Genomic DNA, 1,639 nt, shown 5'->3' with positions numbered 1-1,639 from the left:
TATGTGTGTGTCAGTGTGTGTCAGGTTGTGTGTATGTGTATGTGTGTGTCAGTGTGTGTGTGTGTGTGTGTGTTACCTCCATGGTGTCTGGGGCCAGCTCTGCACCTGTCCAGGATCCAGACTCTCCAGAGGCAGCAGGGAGTAAAGCTTCGTCAGCCTCCCAGTCAGCAGCTCTCCCAGCTGGGTCTGATCTGCCAGAACCTCCCCTGAGGATCCAGACTGGAGTCCAGAGAGCAGAAGGAGGCTTTCATAGGCTTTCAGACTGACTCCGCCCCTCTGAGGAGAGAGGTCATGTGACCTGGTTATTATACAGATATTCAATAATCACTGATTGAATACAGGTGTAATGATTGACTCCTGTGTTAGTGACCTGTCTGCTGGACTAGTTATAAGTAGTTAACTGACCTTATCCTTGGTGAGCTGCAGCAGAGACGACAGCAGACTGCTCTCTGATTGGACATGACTGGAGCCTGATGAATCTGATTGGCTGGAGGACGCTGGTGTCTCTGTCCCCTGATTGGACACCTGTGTGCCGAGCTGTGATTGGTCAGAAGCTGGAGTCCCGGCTGCTGGTTGGTCCAGAATCTGATGACACACCAACAAGTTTGAACAACAAGGTGGTCACATGAACTGCTCCAGATTCCAGTCAGCTGATTGATTAACCATCAACAGGTGACCAGTGACAGGTTCGTTAGTAAGTGAAGCTGCTCAATTAAGACTGTGGTGACTAATAAACAGTTTAATAATCATTTAATTGACATTAAAAGTTAAAAGTCAACAGTTGGTAGATAAGCTGGTTAGACTGGGTAGTAGTAAAGCGTTGGTTAGTTAACACTGAACTACTAAAGTTAGTTACTAAATTTAAAGTTACGAAACTTATGGAACATCGAGACATGTTAAGTTAGTGAAGTTGGTGAGTAAAGAGTAAGTAAACTGGTAAAATGTAAATCTTTAGTGAAGCTGATTAGTAGACAATGTTGGTTAATAGTTAGTGAAACTCATCTGATGTTGCATGTTAGATGTAGTTAATGAAGTTAGCTAGTGGACAGTAAGTGAGGCTGGTTAAGCTGGTTTAATTGGTTAGCTGCTGGTTACCTCTAAGACATATCTGAGCATGTGCGGATCCTGTTTGACTCTGGAGCAGACGACCAATAGGAACTGAGCTTCCTCCTTCTCCGTTTGGGAACCAGGAAGTGCACAGAGACGAATCAGCTTCTGAGAGGGGCGGAACAGAGGTGATGTCACAGTGACATCATCATTCATTTCTACAATTAAACCTAACTGAGCTTTATCAGCTGTTGTCAGAGGGGAGGGGCTGAAGCCTGTGATGTCATCATTAGTTGAAAAGGTAGAAACAGTAAATATTTGAGGATTGAAAAGTGAACAACTGATCAATTATCAACAATCAACTGATTGATTAATTGACTGAAGGTAAAACTAGAATCAGCTCCTCCATCAACCAATCACAGTCTCCTCCTCAGTTAGTGTTGAATAAAGACCAGAACATGATGACATCACAGTGACGATGACCTTTGACCTTTTGGATATTAAATGTCATCACTTCCTTAACTCTACATTACTACGCAGGACCTTCCTACAGAAAGTGTCGACTATATTCGGCATCTTGGGGGCGTGTCTA

The 1,639-nt window shown here is 43.9% G+C and overlaps 1 protein-coding gene across 1 annotated transcript in view; it reads right to left on the bottom strand.

Annotated features, from left to right (window-relative positions):
• The window catches only part of LOC111646082 (FHF complex subunit HOOK-interacting protein 2B-like), a 7,076-nt gene extending 5,798 nt beyond the window's left edge, over positions 1 to 1,278 (bottom strand). Inside the window, exons 1-3 of the mRNA XM_087170851.1 lie at positions 1,096 to 1,278; positions 406 to 585; positions 77 to 276 (exon numbers count right to left, since the gene is read on the bottom strand). Of these exons, the coding sequence (XP_087026977.1) occupies positions 77 to 276; positions 406 to 585; positions 1,096 to 1,263 (548 nt within the window). The 5' untranslated portion in view covers positions 1,264 to 1,278. The remainder of the gene's footprint in view (positions 1 to 76; positions 277 to 405; positions 586 to 1,095) is intronic.
• Positions 1,279 to 1,639: the final 361 nt, after the last annotated feature.

The sequence above is a fragment of the Seriola lalandi genome, unplaced genomic scaffold, assembly GCF_002814215.2.
Source record: "Seriola lalandi dorsalis isolate HSWRI2012SDOR001 ecotype SW California unplaced genomic scaffold, Sedor1 jcf7180002054964, whole genome shotgun sequence".
In the NCBI taxonomy this organism is placed as follows: domain Eukaryota; kingdom Metazoa; phylum Chordata; class Actinopteri; order Carangiformes; family Carangidae; genus Seriola; species Seriola lalandi.
Note: the sequence above shows the minus strand (reverse complement) of the source record. Positions and strands in the feature narration are given on the sequence as shown.